The 17,378-nt window shown below is 49.9% G+C and overlaps 1 protein-coding gene across 1 annotated transcript; it reads left to right on the top strand.

Annotated features, from left to right (window-relative positions):
* The first annotated feature begins 9,342 nt into the window (after window positions 1-9,342).
* LOC147959066 (uncharacterized) lies at window positions 9,343-9,804 on the top strand. Its single transcript, XM_087532445.1, has one exon. The coding sequence runs from the start codon at window positions 9,343-9,345 to the stop codon at window positions 9,802-9,804; it is 462 nt and encodes a 153-aa protein (XP_087388571.1).
* The last annotated feature ends 7,574 nt before the right edge of the window (window positions 9,805-17,378 follow it).

Here is a 17,378-nt window from a genome sequence, read left to right as displayed (position 1 = left end):
AACAAGACCGCCTGGCACGATCCGAGCAGGCGTAGCAATGCGGCCCCAACCCCAGCCCTCGCAAAAATGCGACACCAGTACTTCGCGTACATAACTACGCTCTAAAAATACCATGGGTACAGGGGAAGGGGCACCATCACGGCACGCCCGAAACACGGCTTAAACCACACCAGGGGCTGTCGATTTTTTAATTTTCTCTTACTTTCAGGACTCCACACTTCGGAAGGCCTATTCGGCAGTTTAATTGTCGCACAAACGATGCAAGAACCAGGGAAGCAGAGAAGCCACGCCGCATTACGGAACTCCCAGTTGGTCTCTATCACGAGCAGTATACCTGTTTCGCATACTATTCCGCAGCTTGCCCCTGGAACGGACATGTTACACAGTCCAACCTTTTGCTTATCGCATTATTTGTATCGTTCTACTTTGATCGCAGCCCTCTTTAATAAACAGTGCATAGCTTTTGTCTATTTTTGCATTACTCTTTATATATATTTATATATATATATATATATATGTTCCTTAACGACATATTGCACCCGTACACTTTGGTACGGCCTAAATACGCCAGGGGATTTAGTACCCCTCAATATGGTGTGAGAAGTCCGAACACTTTAACAAGTGCGGCACCCCGAACTTATAGCATTATATGCATCGGCTCCGAATCATGTCTTGGGTCAATAGTTGGGTTTGCCCGGCTCCCATGTTTTGGTGCCTTCCGTTCCGCTATATCGGCTAAGGTAGCACTAGGAGAACCACTGCGATTGTGCCCCAGTTGAGCTGGGTCGAGCACCTCAGTGGAGAAAGCTAAAACTGACTGTCATGATGAAGCGAGAGCTGGTCGGTGTTCGAGAATTTTTTCGAGTCCCTAATGACTTATGCCGCTTAGAGCGAGGAGCCGGCTCTGTCCGGCCAAGGCATGGATAGAGCCCCGAACTCGGTCTTCCGAATACCAGGGGCTTCACCGAAATTTAAAATTATAGAATTCTATGGCTAAGTGAGAGTGTTCACGCATTATAGTCCGATTGCCTTGTTCGTTGGGCTGAGCGCCTCCCTCGAAGGACCCAAACATGGGAAAAAGAGCGCTCAGGTTTATCCCCGAACACCCCAACACTAGCGGCACGGGGGCAGAAGCCGACAACTTGCCATCTCTCAGAATTGATAAACAGCCGCACAGAAGGTAATATTTTAAATTCTAACAGCATTGCTTAGCGCATATGAACACGTTTTCAGCGCACAGGACAAAACGAGCAAGTTTCACTCAAAAATTACATCCCTAGAACATTCATCCGCCACAAGGCAGGCACCCTTCAGAACATCCTTATAATAATGCTCGGGCTTGCGATGCTCTTTCCCCGGCGGTGGCCCGTCCTTTACAAGCTTCTCAGCATCCAGCTTGCCCCAGTGCACCTTAGCACGGGCAAGGGCCCTACGGGCACCTTCAATGCAGACGGAGCGCTTGATGACTTCGAGCCTTGGACATGCCTCCACCAGCCGCCGCACCAGCCCGAAATAGCTCCCAGGCAGAGCCCCTCCAGGCCACAGCCGAACTATGAGGCCCTTCATGGCCTGTTCGGCCACCTTGTGGAGCTCGACCAGTTGCTTTAGCTGGTCGCTCAGGGGCACGGGGTGTCCGGCCTCAGCATACTGAGACCAGAACACCTTCTTTGTCGAGCTGCCCTCCTCGGCTCGATAGAATGCAGCGGCATCGGACACACTCCGGGGAAGATCTGCGAACGCTCCTGGAGAGCTCCGGATTCGGGTAAGTAACAAGTAACTCACGTTTATGTGTTTGCTTTGCATAAAGAATGCCTTACCCACCGCTATCTTCTTCACCTCATCCAACTCCTGGAGGGTCTTCTGGGATTCGGCCTTGGCAGACTTGGCATTTTCAATAGCCACCGCGAGCTCGGACGCTCGCGTCTTTGAGTCAAGCTCCAAACTCTCATGTTTTTCCATGAGAGCCTGGAGCTCTTGCCATACCTTGACAACCTTGGCCTCATACTTCTCCCACTCGGTGCACTCCGTGGCCGCCCTCTTCTCGGCCTCGACCAGTGCTTGCTTAAGGGTCGCCACCTCAGACGTGGCCCCTACAATAGCCACGATAATCCTGTCATTTTTTGCAATTGCACCTTTTTATATATATTTAAACAAGGTATTTCTTACCTTCATTGTCCTCGAGCTGCTTCTTGGCACGCCCGAGCTCTTGCTCGGACCGCTCGAGGTTCTGCTTTAGCGTGTCCACTTCCGCAGTCAGTGCGGCGGACGCAAGCAGAGAAGCCTGCATACGCATATTGACTCCTTTTTGTTAGACTCCTGTGAATTTTATTTGATCCTCTATTCGGCTTTTCTTCCCGAACGCCAAACAGAGCATCGGGGGCTACTGTCTATGCGGTAATATTATTTACACATTCTTTACTTACCTCAAAGCCTGTTAAAAGGCTAGTACAAGCTTCAGTCAGTCCGCTCTTGGCGGACTGAACCTTCTAGACCACCGCACTCATAATGGTGCGGTGCTCCTCGTCGATGGAGGCGCCTTGGAGCGCCTCCAACAGATTGTCCGGTGCCTCCGGTTGGACGGGGGTCACCGGCACGGTGGGCTTGCTCCTCTTGGAAGGAGGTCCCCCGCCAGACTCTGGAACCTTTGAAGGTTCCGGAGCGGTGTCCGGCCTAGAGCCGGACTTGGAGCCCTGGGGGGTTTCATCCCCTTTACTCCTGGAGTCCAGGAGGTCGCCTTGCGGCGCCTCCAGGACCACCTCCTCCCGGCTTGGAACCTGTTGGGACAACACTTCGGTGTCGTCCGTAGGGCGGGGGGAGGAAGCCGTCGGAAGCGAGTTCACATACGACGAGTCCAGTGAGCCGCTCGACGATGCGTCGAGCCGGTCTTTGGGTGGGCTGCATAAACATATTCGACATAAGGGAAAGCTGTGCAATAAACGAATACTATGAATTACTCTGGTATCCGGATACTTACGATTTTGCCAGGGGCTTGGCCCTGGGCGGCCACTCCTCTCCGCCGTCGTCGGCGTCGGTGGAGTAGTCCGGAGGAAGGGTTTTCCCCTTCTTGGACCCTCCGGCCTCCCCAGAGAGGGCGGCCTTCCTTTTCTTCTCTCCTCCCGCTGGAGGGGGAGAGGTCTCTTCTTCTTCCTCCTCGTCTTCACGGGAGGAATGCGCCTCGGAACTGTCGGATGATGGATCCGACACCTCCTGGCGCCGGGCACTCTTTCGAGTCCCCGTGGCCTTTTTCGCGGCCTTCTTCTCCGGCACCACATAGGGTGCCGGAACCAGCAGCTTCGCCAAGCGAGCGTCCGCTGGGCCTTCGGGCAAAGGATCCGGACAGTTGATATGTCCGGACATCACTTGCCAATCCTGTCAAAGGTAAGGGAGCTTAGATCCCGCATGGAGTCAAACTATGAAAAACTGATACCCTGTAAAAGGAAAAAACAGCTTACCGCATGAGCGTGACGCTGCGTACTGAATCCGCGATCCTCGGTAGCAGATGCGGGGGCCTCGGCGCCCTATAAAAGCACCTTCTAGGCATCTTCGTACGTCATGTCAAAGAGCCTGCTCAGAGTTTGGTGCCGCGCCGGGTCAAACTCCCACAGGTTGAAAGCCCGTTGTTGACACGGGAGGATCAGGCAGATGAGCATAACCTGGACTACGTTGACAAGTTTGAGCTTCTTGTCCACCAGGGTTTGGACGCATGTTTGGAGTCCGGTCAGCTCTCCTTTTTTACCCCACGACACGCCCGTCTCCTTCCAGGAGGTGAGCCGCGTAGGGGGTCCGGATCGAAACTCGGGGGCTGCGACCCATTCGGGGTCGCGCAGCTCGGTGATGTAAAACCACCCCGATTGCCACCTCTTCAGGGTCTCCACAAAGGAGCCCTCGAGCCATAAGACGTTGGCCATCTTGCCCACCATGGTGCCTCCGCACTCCGCCTGGTTGCCGCGCGCCACCTTTGGCTTGACATTGAAAGTCTTGAGCCATAGGCCGAAATGGGGGCGAATGCGAAGGAAAGCCTCGCACATGACGATAAACACTGAGATGTTGAGGACAAAGTTTGGGGCCAGATCATGGAAATCTAGACCATAGTAGAACATGAGCCCCCGGACAAATGGGTGAAGAGGGAAGCCCAGTCCGCGGAGGAAATGGGGGAGGAACACCACCCTCTCATAGGGCCTAGGGGTGGGGATGAGCTGCCCCTTTTCGGGAAGCCGGTACGCAATGTCGTTAGACAAGTATCCGGCCTTCCTCAGTTTTTTGATGGTCCCTCCGTGACGGAGGAGACCATCCACTTGCCTCCCGCTCCGGACATGGCTGGAGAAGGTTGAGGTGGGGAGTGCAGACTTGGGCGCTGGAGCTCGAGTGCGCAAGAATGGATAAGCAAGGGAGGAAGAAGGCGTAGGTGAAAGGGTGGATCCTTATCCCCTTATATGGATGGACGCAACTACGTGTCCCCACAAGCCTGGTAAAACTCGCTTATCTCCAAGCGCCGTAATCAATGGCGCAGTTGGGTTACCCATGCCCGTATTGATGAGAATCCCGGAATAAGGGGACACGATCTCTGCTTTAACAAGACGTGCCAAGGAAACCGCCTCGCATGACGCGCTGAGGTGGGATAATGAAACGACTCGGATAAAGGCTTGGCCGTGGTGTGTCACACTATGGAATACGTCAGCAGATTAGATTTGTGTAAATATTATTCTCTCTATGGCAATATGTGGAAACTTATTTTGCAGAGCCGGACACTATCTTTGTGTTCAAAATCTTCTATGAAGTACTTGGAGGAGGAATCCGCCTTGCAATGCCGAAGACAATCTGCGCGCCAGACTCGTCGTCATTGAAGCCTGGTTCAGGGACTACTGAGGGAGTCCTGGATTAGGGGGTGTCCGGATGGCCGGACTATACCTTCAGCCGGACTCCTGGACTATGAAGATACAAGATTGAAGACTTCGTCCCGTGTCCGGAAGGGACTTTCCTTGGCGTGGAAGGAAAGCTTGGCGATACGGATATGCAGATCTCCTACCATTGTAACCGACTTTGTGTAACCCTAAACCTCTCCGGTGTCTATATAAACCGGAGGGTTTTAGTCCATAGGACAACATACACAACAACAATCATACCATAGGCTAGCTTCTAGGGTTTAGCCTCTCCGATCTCGTGGTAGATCTAGTCTTGTACTACCCATATCATCAATATTAATCAAGCAGGACGTAGGGTTTTACCTCCATCGAGAGGGCCCGAACCTGGGTAAAACTTCGTGTCCCTTGCCTCCTGTTACCATCCGGCCTAGACGCACAGTTCGGGACCCCCTACCCGAGATCCGCCGGTTTTGACACCGAAAACTACGCTAACGCTAGCTCTGGTAGAGAAAGTAAACACTGTTGTAGAGAAGGAAGAAGGAGAGGGTGTGGGGGTGGAGGAGAGCAGTGGGGAAAGAAAGGAAACCGTGATGATGACAACAGATCTGAAACAAACAGGAAAGCAAGGTGGGACGAAATACAAGAGGAAGCCACATAAGGGTAGTCAGGCGGACGGATCACCGTTGGGAGTAAACCTGGGGTCGAAGAGGGGGGGTGATGCTATGGAATGTGGTACAGAGATGGTAGGAGATGTGAAGAAAAGCAAAACCGAGGTGGCCACACTGGCGGAAAAAAGAGCGGGGCTGTCACAACAGCCCTGCGAGCAGCAATGAAAGTCATCTCATGGAACTGTCGGGGGCTTGGGAACCCCGCGGTAGTTAGTAGCCTTCTGGAACTCCAGAAGGCCGAAGAGCCTGACATCCTCTTCCTCTCGGAAACCAAAATGACCGAGAAGGAAGTGGATTTCTTGAGGTGGAGATTTAATATGGTGAACATGGTGGCGGTGAACTGTGTGGGGAGGAGTGGTGGGCTGGCGCTTTTTTGGAGGAGAGGGATAGATGTTCAGTTAAGATGGAAGGGAAAATACCACATTACTGCTGATGTGGTGCAGGAGGATGGAAGCAAATAGAGGTTCACCAGGGTGTATGGAGAGTCAAAGGCAGGAGAGAAGGAGAGTACATGGAGGGCTCTTCGAAATCTGCATGGGTAGGACAAGCTAGTGTGGGTTTGCATGGGCGATTTTAATGAAATATTATTTGCGGGAGAGAAGGAAGGAGGGCCTGCTCGGGCCCAGGGAAGCATGCAAGCTTTCAGAAGAACCCTGGAACACCGTGAGCTTGAGAACTTGGGCTTTGTCGGTGACCCATTCATGTGGAGAAATAACTGGAGGGACGGGACCGGGTATATAAAGGAGAGGTTGGATAGGGCAGTACAAAATGTTGAGTGGAGGTGCTTGTTTCCTTTGCACAAAATCATTAATGGGGATCCGAGACATTCTGACCATCGCCCTGTTATTGATGAACCAAATGCGCAAGATAAATCCCTGGGCGTTGGAAGGGGTCAAACATGTTTCCGCTTCGAGGCACAATGACTACATGAGGAAGGGTGTCATGAGGTTGTGGAGGAGGCATGGAATAATGCGTTCTGGGAAGGAGAGACACAAGTTGGCGAGGCCTTGAAGAGAGTGGGTGCAAGCCTACAGAAATGGGTCAGGGAGGTCCTGGGCGAACTGAAGCAAAAAATAAAGGGGGTCTGAAGGGAGCTAGAGCGGTGTTGGAGAGGAGCCATTAACCAACTACAAGTCTCTCGCAAACAATTGCTGCGGTACAGACTAAGCCGGTTGGAGGACCAATATAATGTGTACTGGCAATAGCGGGCGCATGTCAATTGGCTCAGATTTGGTGATCGAAACACTGGCTTTTTTTCCATGCCCACGCTTCGAAGAGAAGGAGGGTGAATATGATCCGGAGGTTGAAGAGGGATGATGGAAGTGTTGTGGAGAGGAAGGAAGAAATAGGACCCTTTATCACTGATTTTTATCGAAGTCTATTTGTATCTTCTGCAGGCCCCCTAAATGATGACATCTTCCGCCATATAAATGTGTCTGTTACGCCTGAGATGAATGTATCCCTCACTAAGCAATTCACCGGGGAGGAGATAAGAGAGGCTCTTGATGCTACCGGTGACCTCAAAGCTCTTGGACCGGACGGCATGCCGGCCCTGTTCTATAAAAAGTTTTGGGATATGGTGGGTGCTAAAGTACAAGAGGAGGTCCTGGCAGTGTTAAATGGTGGTATCATGCCCATGGGATGGAATGAAACAACAATAGTGTTGATTCCAAAGGTGAAGAACCCAGAGTCACTCACACAATACCGACTGATCAGCCTATGCAATGTCTTATATAAGCTCATTTCAAAAGTTTTGGCAAACCGTATGAAAGGGATACTACCGGACCTGATTTCTCCAACACAATCTGCGTTTGTTCCGGGAAGGATGATCACAGACAATGTGTTGCTTGCCTATGAGATAACCCACCTGATGCATAAAAAGAAGGGAGGGAGACAAGGATTGGTGGAAGTGAAACTTGACATGAGTAAGGCGTATGACAGGGTGGAATGGCGCCTTCTGGAACGCATGATGCTTACCATGGGATTTGCTGCAACATGGGTAAGCTTGGTGATGAAATGTGTGTGCTCAATCTCATACAGGGTCAAGGTGAACGGAAGCTTAACGGATTTCTTTCTTCCCGAGAGAGGCCTACGTCAAGGAGATCCCTTATCTTTGTATCTCTTCATCATATGTGTAGAAGCTTTTTCCAAATTGCTGCAGCATGCAGCACGTGAGGGAACGATCGAGGGTGTCAAACTATGCCCAGGTGCTCCAAGCATAAATCATCTTTCTTCACAGATGACTCCTTGATTGTCATGAAAGCTACGGAGGCGAGTGCCTTGAAACTTCAGGAGATCCTTGCGCTATATGAAGCCCAGTCGGGCCAAAAAATAAATAGAGACAAGTCCTCTGCGTTTTTCAGCAAGAAAACAAGTCTGCGGAATAAACAACAGGTCCTACAAGTCCTAGGGATTCCGGCAAAAACACATAATGAGAGGTACTTGGGGCTGCCGGTGCAGCAAAGAGCAAGGAGTTTGAGTACATAAAGGAGATGATCTGGAGGAGGATCCAGGGGTGGCTTGAGAAGCTATTATCAAAGGTGGGAAAAGAAACCTTAATCAAGGCAGTTGCCCAAGCGATCCCAACCTATGCAATGTCATGTTTTGACTTGATAAAGAGCCTGTGTGATGATATAAGTGCGATGGTTTGCCGGTACTGGTGGGACCATCAGGAAGGAAAGCATAAGTGCCATTGGATTGGATGGGAAAAGCTCATGAAAAGCAAGAAGGAGGGTGGGCTAGGCTTCTGGGATCTGTATATTTTCAATAAAGCAATGCTAGCAAGGAAGAGCTGGAGGCTTATACAGAATCTGGAGTCCCTGTGTGCAATTGTGATCAAGGCAAAATACTTTCCAAACTGCTCTATACTGGAGGCGGAGGAACAGCCGGGGATGTCGTACACATGGAGGATCATTTTAAGAGGGTGTGACCTGTTAAAAGAAGGAATTGTTTGGCGCATTGGAGATGGAATGCAAGTGAATGTCTGGTCGGACCCGTGGCTTCCTAGGGGTACGACAAGACGACCAGTAGCACTGCAAGGCCAGGCGATCATTACTAAAGTAAATGAGCTCTCAAACCCGGTTACCGAGACATGGGATGACGAACTAGTGAGAGAACTCTTCACGAAGGAGGATGCGAGAGTCATCCTTTCCATCCCTATGAGAGCGGAGATGGAGGATTTTATCTCCTGGCACTATGATAACAAAGGCAGGTTCTCTATTAAATCAGCCTACCATTTGGGGGTGAGCCCGAGGGAAGCTAGGAAACAACAAAATGCAAGAACCTCAAATGGCCAGAGACATACAGTCCAATGGCAGCATATCTGGACGATGGAGGTGCCGGGGAAAGTCTGTATGTTCTTATGGAGGCTGGCCCATAACAGTCTTCCCACTCGTATGAATATAAAACGGAAACACATTGAGCTCGATACCTGCTGCCCTATGTGCAATCGCTTGGATGAAGATGGTGGACATATTTTCCTCCGCTGCAAGTGTGTGAAGGCGGTTTGGCGAGAGCAGAATCTGGAAGAGACCCGCCTATTGATGTGCGACTGTAAGGACTCTTTCCAAGTCATAAATGTTGTCTGTGCACTGCCAGAAGAGAAGAAGCACCGGGTGGTTGTACTCCTATGGGACTGGTGGACTACGAGAAACAAAACGAATACGGGTGACAAACAGAAAACAACTCAGGAAGTGAGTGGGGTCATTAGCAGACACGTTCAAGACTTTGAGAACTTGCAGGCTAGGGGCAACACACAAGGAATGCAAAAACAGTCCTGGACTGCCCCTGAGTTAGGTCGGGTAAAGATAAACATGGATGCTGCCTTCCTTGCGGAGTCAGAGGTGGGTGCTTGGGGTTTTGTAATTCGGGATGAGATGGGAAATTTCCTAGCAGCGGCGGCTGGGAAGATGCAGTATGTCCGGAGCCCTCTGCAAGCGGAGATCAGTGTATGCATGAAAGCTATTGAGGGCGCGGCAGATCTAGGTGCTCAGCGTATCATCCTTGAATCAGATTGTCTAATGATGATCAATGCGCTCAAGGGTAGGGACTACGACACAGCAGAGTTGGGTGTTCTCTTCAGGGAAGCTAAGAGTGTATGCCATGTTTCTTTTGGTTCCTATGAGTCCATGTTCTGTCGTAGGGAATGTAATAGGGTTGCGCACTCTTTGCCGCAATTTGGTTTGAGGGCTGCTGTCCCTTTTTCTGTTTGGGCTGTAGAGGCCCTAGACTTCGTTTCGGTTCTGGTTGACACTGAGATGATGCGCCGGCTCTAAGTGGAATGAATTTTATTCCTGCTCAAAAAAAGAACAACATCTTGACGCCCTCCGCATCGGCTATGATATTAGCCTTCTTTTCTTCGAGCTCTGCCTTCTTCTCTTCGATCAAGGCCCACTTCTCTTTGAGCGCGAGCTTTTTCTCGGTCGTCTCCATCAACAGTTTGAACCTCTTCGCCTTTTTCTCCTTCTTGATATCGGACCGCTTGACGTAAACCTTCTCATTTTAGACAAGATTTTCTTGAACTTCTCCATCGACTTGGCAACCGCACCTTCTCACTCCGCCCTCTCCTCCTCTCACTTCTTTTTCCAGAACCCTCTTATAATTTTTTTGGACGGTTCTTTTGTTGGGTTGGCTGGGTCGACGGTTTCTTCCTCGGTGACTTGGGCGGCGGTCTTGGCTATGAATAGGTTCCACTTCGGTTCCCATTCAACTTCAACCAGCAATGCATGACAGTGAAGTTTACCTTCTCCAACTTCTTGAACATACACGCTTGAGATGGTTACAAAATATAACATTGTCAAGACCTATGCATACATATCTGGCAAGTGACCAACAATACTTTGCATTTCCGGCTACAAAACTATGTATATCCGGCAAGTAACCAACAATACTTCGCATATTTGGCTACAAAACTATGTATATCCGGCTAGTGATGAACAAAAGTATGCATATCCGGGTGGTGATCAACAATACTTTGCATATCCGACTATGAAACTATGTATATCCGGCTAGTGATCAACAAGATGCACATCCGGGTGGTGATCAACAATACAATGCATATCCGGCTACAAAACTATGCCTGTCCGGCTACAATACTATGTTGGCTAGTGATCAACAAAAGTATGCACATCCGGCCAAATGAACTTGCTTGTGGATTTGCGCACCGCTAGGCCATCGTGCGATGAGATTCTTAAAGTGGCCGCAATACTTCAAGACGGCCTCGTGGATGGTGTACCATCGATGGTTGGGGGACTTTGATTCACGGTTGTTGATGACCGCATCGGAGTAGGTATGAAATGCTTGTGTTCATGGAACCATTTGTCAATGTTATTCCAAAAGGTTGTGCCCTTTTACCCAGTGCCATGGATCAGATCCAGGCTAGTGGTTAAGACTGCATCGCACAACTGCTCGTCCTCCCGCACGTTGAAACTTTCTCCTCTACCCCTCTTCTTCGGATCGCCGGCAAGATCATCCGGATCATTTGTTGGAAATATGCCCTAGAGGCAATAATAAATTGGTTATTATCTATTTCCCTGTTCATGATAATCGTTTATTATCCATGCTATAATTGTATTGACCGGAAACTCAAAATACATGTGTGGATACATAGACAACAACATGTCCCTAGTAAGCCTCTACTGAATAGCTCGTTGATCAAAGGTGGCTATGGTTTCCTAGTCATAGACATGAGTTGTCATTTGATAACAGGATCACATCATTAGGAGAATGATGTGATGGACAAGACCCAAACTATAAACGTAGCATATGATCATATGAAGTTTACTACTATCGTTTTCTGCATGTCAAGTATATGTCCTATGACCATGAGATCATGCAACTCACTGACACCAGAGGAATACCTTGTGTGTACCAAATGTCGCAACGTAACTAGGTGACTATAAAGGTGCTCTACAGGTATCTCCGAGGGTGTCCGTTGAGTTGGCATGGATCAATACTGGGATTTGTCACTCCGTATGACGGAGAGGTATCTCAGGGCCCACTCGATAATACAACATGACAGTAAGCTTGCAAGCAATGTGACTAATGAGTTATCCATGGGATCTTGTATTATGGAACGAGTAAAGAGACTTGCGGTAACGAGATTGAACTAGGTATGGAGATACCGACGATCAAATCTCGGGCAAGTAACATACCGATAGACAAAGGGAACTACATACGGGATTAGCTGAATCCTTGACATCTAGGTTCGACCGATAAGACCTTCATAGAATATGTGGGAACCAATATGGGCATCCAGGTCCCGCTATTGGTTATTGACCGTAGAGGTGTCTCGCTCATGTCTGCATAGTTCTCAAACCTGCAAGGTCTACACATTTAATGTTTGGTGACGATATAAGTATAGTTGAGCCATTATGGTGGTTATCGAAGGTTTTTCGGAGTCCCGGATGAGATCACAAACATGACGAGGAACTCTGGAATGGTCCGGAGATGAAGATCGATATATTGGACGAAGGGTATTGGATTCCGAAATTGTTCTGGGGGTACCGGGTGATGACCAGCATGACCGAAAGGGGTTTCGGGGGGTCCCGGCAATTGTTGGGGGGGGGGGGGCTCATGGGCCAAGGGGATCGGGCAAACCAGCCCACTAAGGGGCTGAACGCCCCTCTCACCCCATCTCATGTAACCAGGGGAGGTGGGGCACCTCCTGGCTTGGGAGGCAAGCCTCCACCTAGCTTGGGAGGCAAGCCTTCACCTGGCTTGGGGGGCAAGTCACCCTAGGGTTTCCCTAGGGGAGATCCCATCTGCCCTGGTGTTGGGGAACATAGAAATAATTCAAAAAAATTCCTACGTGTCACCAAGATCAATCTAGGAGATACTAGCAATGAGAGAGAGGGAGTGCATCTTCATACCCTTGAAGATCGCTAAGCGGAAGCGTTACAAGAACGCGGTTGGTGGAGTCGTACATGCAGCGATTTAGATCGCGGTCGATTCCGATCTAAGCGCCGAACAACGGCGCCTACACATTCAACACACGTACATCCCGGGGACGCCTCCAACTTCTTGATCCAGCAAGGGGAGAGGAGAAGTTGAGGGAGAGCTCCGGCAGCACGACAACGTGGTGGTGGAGCTTGCAGTTCTCCGGCAGGGCTTTGCCAAGCACTACTACTACTACTACGGAGGTGTTGGGGAGGGAGAGGGCTACGCAAGGGGAAGGGTGCGGCTGCCCTCTCTCCCTCACTATATATATGTGGAAGGGGGGATGAGGAGGCGCCCTAGGGTTTCCCTAGGGTAGGGGCGGCGGCCACAGGGGAAACCCTAGATGGGTTTGGGCGCCCCCACCCCTAGGAAACTTGCCCCCTCCCCAAGTCGGGAGGGGTGGCTACCCTAGGGGAGGCGCCCCCACCTCTCCAGGTTACGTGAGATGGGGTGGGAGGGGTGCTCATCCCCTTAGTGGGCTGATGTGCCCCTCCCCTTGGCCCATAAGGCCTCCCAACGCTTGTCGGGGCCTCCGAAACCCCTTTCGGAGACGCTGGTCGTCACCCAGTACCCCCGAAACAATTCCGGACTCCAATACCCTTCATCCAATATATCGATCTTCACTTCCGGACCATTCCGGAACTCCTCGTCATGTCCGGGATCTCATCCGGGACTCCGAACAACCTTCGGTAACCACATACTATTTCCCATAACAACTCTAGCATCACCGAACCTTAAGTGTGTAGACCCTACGGGTTCGGGAACCATGCAGACATGACCGAGACATCTCTCCGGCCAATAACCAATAGCGGGATCTGGATACCCATATTGGCTCCCACATGTTCCATGATGATCTCATCGGATGAACCACGATGTTGGGGATTCAATCAATCCTGTATACAATTCCCTTTTTCTATTGGTATGTTAATTGCCCGAGATTCGATCGTCGGTATCTCTATACCTCGTTCAATCTCATTACCGGCAAGTCTCTTTACTCGTTCTGTAACACATGATCATGTAACACTCCAGATACAACTTTCCATATTTGTAACTCCGACTCTTGCCTTTTCCGGGGATGCGATATGATTTTCCCTTCTTGGTTGGGTTTTGTTTTCGTTTTGCATTTTGTTATTTTCATGCATTTCATATCATGTCATCATGTGCATCGCATTTGCATTCATGTTCGTCTCATGCATCCGAGCATTTTCCCCGTTGTCCGTTTTGCAATCCGACACTCCTATGTCCCCTGATGCCCCCCCCCCTTTTGCCTCTTTTCATGAGCGGGTGTTATACTTTCTCGGAACGGATCGAGATTTTCCATGCGGCCTTGGTACACCACCGGTAGACCGCCTGTCAAGTTTCATGCCATTTGGAGTTCGTTTGATACTCCAACAGTTAATCGGGGAACCGTAAAGGCCTCGTGTGTGTTGCAGCCCAACACCCCTACAAAGTGGCCCAATAACCCATCCAAACCCCCTCCATCCTCTCGGCCGTTCGATCATGATCGCCTGGCCGAAAACCGCACCTCATTTGGACTCTCCTAGCTCCCTCTACCTATATATATTTGTGTCTCCCTCCGAATTTTCACGGATGAAACCCTAACCGTCTTCCTCCTCGCACCGCCGGACATGTCCCTTCGGCCAATCCGAAGCCACCACCTCAGCCTCCGCCACCCCGCGCCCAATCCCCCGCCGCCACATCAGCACGCCGCCGCCCTCTCTCTCCTCCGCGCCCGCTGCCGGCCCGCGCGTCACCCGCGGCCACCCGAACCGCCCGTGCCGCTCGCCCATCCGCCCCGCCGCCTTCACCCCGTCGCCGACTCGAGCTTGCCGCCCCGCCGCCCCGCCTTGGCTCCGCCCCTCGCCGGCGTGCGCGGCACCCCGCCACTCCATCATGCACCGCCCTGCCGCCTCGTCCGGCGCGCCCCTCGCCGGCCCCTGCCCCTCCGCCGATGCGTGCTCCGGATCCGCTCCGACCGACCTCACCGGCCTTTCTTCGCCGCCGCGCGCCGCCTCTTAACCCTGCCGGCATCCTCCGCCGACCTCGCCACCGCAGCGCCCGCCACCGCCTTCATTCCTCGCCGGAGGCCGCCGCCCTCACCGGAGTTCGGATCCGGTCAGATCCGTCCAGGTGGGACGAGATCCACCGGGATCCAAACCAAACGCGCCCCCGTACCTACTCGTCCCGAACCCCTTCGTCCATTTTCCCGCGAGGTCTAATTTCTACTAAGTCCTTTCCCCCCTCATATTTTCAGGCCATGTTCATCGCATCATAACTTCTCATTCGTAGCTCCGTTTTGCATGCATGATACATCAAAATGTTCATCATGATGTGCACTTCATTTTGTTCCATTGTGCCATGCTTGTTTGAGTCCATATTAATGCCCAAATAGTTGATGCAAGAGTGCTATAAAATGTTAGTTCCTGTTTCTTAGCAGAGTATGAGCATTTGTCATTTTTGCTACATTTATTGTGTGCTGCATATGGGCATGAGCTCTACATGTGATTTGGGCTATGCCATGCCATCTTTACAAGGGTGTATGCCATGTATTTTTGTGATCAATGTGGTGACTAGCACAAGCATGCAAAGTAGCTCTTGTGTTATTGCTCATTTCAGGATCTTAGGATTTCACTAAGTCATTTTCCTGCTGTTATTTTTATGCCATGTATTCATGTTGCTACAATGATATCCATGCTTCTTTTGAGTATGTTCACTAAGGATGATTTTGACATATGGTTGTGCTCTATCCATCCATGCCCCTGTTTGCAATTATGGAGTACCCTAGCATGACTTAATCCTTCTCTACTTTTGCTATAAAATGTTCCTGGCAGATTGTTTACATGTTAATCAATTTTGCCAAGGTTGTTGTAGTTGATCCATGCATGCTATGAACTTGATATTGCCTTTGTTAGTTTCATGATTATGTCTTCTTGCTATTTTTATGCTTATATTGTCATGCAATGCCTTGTGTTGAGTGAATCGAGCTCGCAAAGATGCCTTCATAATTCTATTTTTGCCATGCTCAGTTTTCTGCCAAGTCTGAAATCTGTTAACGAAACTTGCTATGTTTACATGGGTGCCATCATATTTTCTGTGCCCTTTTGGCTTATGGTCAGTAAGGGACTTTTATTATATGCTTTGAGTAGATTCATGCCATGCCTTGTATTGCTATGATATGTTCCGTTAGCATGTTGTTAGCTTTCTCTAAACATGTCTTCCTGATGTTAATTCCTGGCATGTTGATATTTTCACTAAGTCTGTGAAGTTGATATCTTTTGCACTTTTTCCATGCTTGTTTGAACCTGCTCTTGTGTGATTTAGCCGTAGCTTAGTGTTCATCTTTTGTCAAGCATCTTGAGTAGATCACTGCCATGTGCTTTGTTGCTATGTTGTAGTGCAGTAGCTTAGTTTCTTGGTGCATTCTATATATCATCCTGCTGTTGATCGCAGAATTGTGCCATTATTGTTTTGCTTGCCATTTGCAAACCGTGCATCCGATTCCGGTGATCTTTATATCGATTTCGACCAAAATCAACTCATATTTCCAGCAGCACTCTTGGTTTGCCAAGTGGATGCATGGTTCAATCTTTTCCTTCCAGAGACGCATATGCATTGCATATCACATCCCGCATGTCATGCCATGTTTTGCATCATGTTGCTTGCACATTGCACTATGTTTGATTGTTGGTTCTTTTTCTTGTGTTCTTGCTTTGGGTAGAGCCGGGAGACGAGTTCGTGATCGAGGAACCCGTTGAGTACGCTTACGAGGATCAAGCTTATGTCAACTCGGAGAACTTTGTAGGCAAGATGACCATACCCTCGAAATCACTTCTATCTTTGCTTGCTAGTTGCTCGTTCTTTTGCTATACCGCGATACCTACCACTTGCTATATCATGCCTCCCATATTGCCATGTCAAGCCTCTAACCCACCTTGTCCTAGAAAATCATTGTTTGGCTATGTTACCGCTTTGCTCAGCCCCTCTTATAGCGTTGTTAGTTGCAGGTGAAGATGGAGTTTGTTCCATGTTGGAACATGGTTATTGTTGGGATATCACAATATCTCTTATTTAATTAATGCATATATATACTTGGTAAAGGGTGGAAGGCTCGGCCTTATGCCTGGTGTTTTGTTCCACTCTTCCCGCCCTAGTTTCCGTCATACCGGTGTTATGTTCCTTGATTTTGCGTTCCTTACGCGGTTGGGTGTTATGGGAACCCCTTGACAGTTTGCTTTGAATAAAACTCCTCCAGCAAGGCCCAACCTTGGTTTTACCATTTGCCACCTAAGCCTTTTTCCCCTGGGTTCTGCAGACTCAAGGGTCATCTTTATTTTAAACCCCCGGGCCAGTGCTTCTCTAAGTGTTGCTCCAACTTGAGCGATGTCCGGCGCCCCTTGGGCAACCAGGGTCTATGCCAACCCGACGTCTGGCTCATCCGGTGTGCCCTGAGAATGAGATATGTGCATCTCCTATCGGGATTTGTCGGCACATCTAGGTGGCTTTGCTGGTCTTATTTTACCATTGTCGAAATGTCTTGTAACTGGGATTCCGAGTCTGATCGGGTCTTCCTGGGAGAAGGAATATCCTTCATTGACCGTGAGAGCTTGTGATGGGCTAAGTTGGGACACCCCTGCAGGGTTTTGAACTTTCTAAAGCCGTGCTCGCGGTTATGGGCAGATGGGAATTCGTTAATATCCGGTTGTAGAAAACCTGACACTTAATTTAATTAAAATGCATCAACCGCGTGTGTAGCCGTGATGGTTTCTTTCCGGCGGAGTCCGGGAAGTGAACACGGTTCTTGGGTTATGTTTTGCGTAAGTAGTTTCAGGATCACTTCTTGATCACTTCTAGTTCACGACCGTTGCTTTGCTTCTCTTCTCGCTCTTATTTGTGTAAGTTAGCCACCATATAT

This window comes from Triticum urartu, chromosome 7A (assembly GCF_056163025.1).
Source record: "Triticum urartu cultivar PI428250 chromosome 7A, HENAU_Tu73, whole genome shotgun sequence".
NCBI classification, from domain to species: Eukaryota; Viridiplantae; Streptophyta; class Magnoliopsida; order Poales; family Poaceae; genus Triticum; species Triticum urartu.
Note: the sequence above shows the minus strand (reverse complement) of the source record. Positions and strands in the feature narration are given on the sequence as shown.